Source organism: Malania oleifera, chromosome 13 (assembly GCF_029873635.1).
Source record: "Malania oleifera isolate guangnan ecotype guangnan chromosome 13, ASM2987363v1, whole genome shotgun sequence".
In the NCBI taxonomy this organism is placed as follows: domain Eukaryota; kingdom Viridiplantae; phylum Streptophyta; class Magnoliopsida; order Santalales; family Ximeniaceae; genus Malania; species Malania oleifera.
Window position 1 is genome coordinate 38960453 of NC_080429.1, and position 3139 is coordinate 38963591.

A 3139-nucleotide genomic window follows, 5' to 3' on the forward strand; every position below is an offset into this window, starting at 1 on the left:
TCTTTAATAAGTGACTTTTTCATAAATTGTTTTGGATAATGGAAGTCACCCAGGTAGTATTCATACTACTAAGAAGAAGATATTTCAACATCATTTCTCATATCATATGCATGGCCAACAGTGTAAATCGCATGGATGAACTTGTTGGGTCTAAAAAATAGTGAGACCAAAGAATGTAGATTTGTATGGAGGGCAAACAAGACACTTCCACAGGGGAGGATGATGATGTGTGTACGCAGTAATAAGAGCACTCATTTGGGTCTAGCGCAGAGTGGAACCAAAAAATAAATATTTGTCAGCCTAAGAAGGCTGTGGCACCAGGGGAAGACGGGGATGTGTGTGAACGCACATAAGCACACAGCTGTATCTGTGCCCCCAAACACAGCTGCACTAATGGACCAATTTTTATTTAGTCCACACTGAGCTAGATGGCCAGGTGCTTAACGCCCTATAGTACCCCAAAGCTTATGCACCTGTGTTCGTGTTTTGTGTAAAAAAGGGTTCTTGTAATCTGATAAAATAAAATAAAAATAAAAAGGCATGTGTCATCAATCTTCTAGGCAAAAGGTTATGCCCCAGCATCTTGTCGGAATACTGAGCAAATAATAAAACGCCATTTAAAAATATATATACCAGAACAGTTGAGTTGTTAAGTTAGGTGCCCATTTTCCCAAGCATTATGCTCTCAAGAAATGGGGACTCCACTATGACAAACTTCAAAGCATCTAGCCTACTCATCATTTCAACCAAAAAACCAAGCTTCAATGTGTTCCTACTCAACCCACCCCAGGATTAGCCATCTGGTGTTGACAAGGGAAATGCACAACTACCTAGAACATGATTTCTAGTCAATACAAGCAAATCCCACAAGTGAAATATCCCGAAACATAAAATTTGAAACACAATAATCACGACAAAAGCAATTGCTTTTACCCTAAATTAGTCACTATTTTTAGGGAATGTAAAAGGGTAAAGCATACTGTTCCATGAAGGCAGCAATACAACAGAACCTTTGAAAGATGAAAGGTTCACATAAACATTCAGAAAACAAAAAGCATAGCAACGAAAACCAACAATACTGTAATCAATTTTTATGTATTCCATTTCTATACCACCTTATCTATTCACATAACCAACATGAATCTACATTAGCACAGGCACAATACAGAAAAGAACCAAACTCATAGTAGAAGTAGATCATGTCGAGGTGCTTCAAGACCACATCCCCTATACCCACTTCTAAATCTAGAAATCAAAATCTAACAGTAACCAGACATGCAAAACACGCAAAAGTGAGAGACCCAACATGGAACGTACATAGCTCACAATAACTGACTCTTCCTAAGACCTTGTAATCATGCTACAAGAACGAGTCAACCGGAATGTTAGGCTGCCTCCGCTCAAAGTTGCTTCCCCTTCAACAGGATCATGATGATACTGCTTCCTGCAGCCTGGACAGCGCCCATCTTCCTCGATGATCCTCTTGTGACAGAAGAGGCAAATCCGAAATCCACAAGAACAGGGGAGAAAATTTGAATCCGTAAAATCCAAATCCTCATAACATATTGGGCATGATAATGGTGCTGCTATAACACTGTTACAAGTGCATGGCATGGCCCGACGACAATAATGGCGGTCAGAATTCATGGGGAAACTCCGCTGCTTTGATAGATTAGGTAAACATTGAGGCCGAAATGCATCATCAGGCCTCCACGCCCGACCAACAGTTGAAGACCGTTGAACCGTTGCCCCACACTCTTGTTTTGGCTTGTGAGCACCAGAAACTGCCCTGTTAGATTCACAAGGAAATTGAGATTCCAATTGGCCCACTGGTTGATTCCCCGTACGCGTCTCTGAACCAGGGCTGTGTTGCTTGTCCTTGATAGCCAAAGCATCCGCAACAGCCTCCCAATCATCCAAACACCCATCTTCCCTTTCTTCTTCCGATATGTTCCCTGAAAAACTCCCCCCGCTGCTACTGCTAGCGCTGCTGCCAGAGTAATTCATAACCGAGTTTTTGCTGCTTAACACGCTGCTACTGCTGGTAGGACTGTTCGAAGGGGACTCTGAATCACTGTCATGGTGGATTGATCCGTCATTCTCTTCGCCTCTCGGATTCATCTCAAAATTACCGAATGAATTATCTCTCCCATTGCGCACATGCATGTGCGGAACGTGAGTTCCTCCACCAACACCACCATCCGATTCCTCCTTGCATCCCTTGTTTTTCACTGTATAAAATACACATCATCCCGTCTCAAACAAACCATCAGAGAGAGAGAGAGAGAGAGAGAGAGAGAGATCTCTTTTCATACCTTGAGAGAGCCATTGCTCGCGACGAGCATCCAGCTTGCACTGCTTCAATTTGGCAGACCTGTTCGTCTGAGAAACCAAAAAATAAACAAAATCAAAACAAAGAAAAATTGAAACTCAAAGATCACGAGATAAAAAGTACAGAAACTGACGAGTGATAGCGAAAGAAACAAAATTTTAGAGAGAGAGAGAGAGAGAGGTGTCAGGGAAGAGAGAGATTCAATCCTCACCCTCTTCTTCCTCCCAAAATCCTTCAGGCTCGAGGCCGCGTGAATCGAAGCACCCGTGATCGAATCAGAAACCATGGTTGAGTCGATTTGATTCGGGAGAGCAGATGTTACCCAAAACCCTAATTCGCAGAATTCGAATAGAGAAATGAAATTTTCCCCAAAGAGAAGATGAATGGATAACGGAAACTCTGCCACTCTCGCCCCTCGTTTCACCGCTGACTTATAAAAATTATCCCGCACCTCCCTTATATAGTGGACATATTACACAAATACCCCTTCCTTTCGCCAAATTTTCGCTGCCAACTATTGCGGCAGTATGAGACTTTCCACATGTGAAGAGACGCGTTTGGCAAGCAACTGTTACCGGCTAGCACAAACCAGCGAGAAGTACGTCGTCGTTTCACTGATTGGTAGTCACAATGAAACGACTTCGTTTTGTATAGTTATTTTCCTTTTTTCTTTTCCATCTTTTTCTTTTCCCTTTGTTTTTGGTCAATTTAGATTTTTGTATTTCCAAACCATGTATCTCTATTAATTTGGGAACACGGAATTAATTATGGTGTTGCATGAATTAATACGATGTTAAATGTAGGTAT

At 41.9% G+C, this 3139-nt stretch overlaps 1 protein-coding gene across 1 annotated transcript; it reads right to left on the reverse strand.

The window, feature by feature from the left end:
- Positions 1-1076: 1076 nt before the first annotated feature.
- Positions 1077-2760, reverse strand: LOC131145976 (uncharacterized). Its single transcript, XM_058095179.1, has 3 exons — positions 2544-2760; positions 2316-2382; positions 1077-2231 (listed from the first exon to the last, which is right to left on the reverse strand). The coding sequence occupies exons 1-3, from the start codon at positions 2616-2618 to the stop codon at positions 1342-1344; spliced, it is 1032 nt and encodes a 343-aa protein (XP_057951162.1). The 5' UTR covers positions 2619-2760; the 3' UTR covers positions 1077-1341.
- Between the last annotated feature and the right edge of the window lie 379 nt (positions 2761-3139).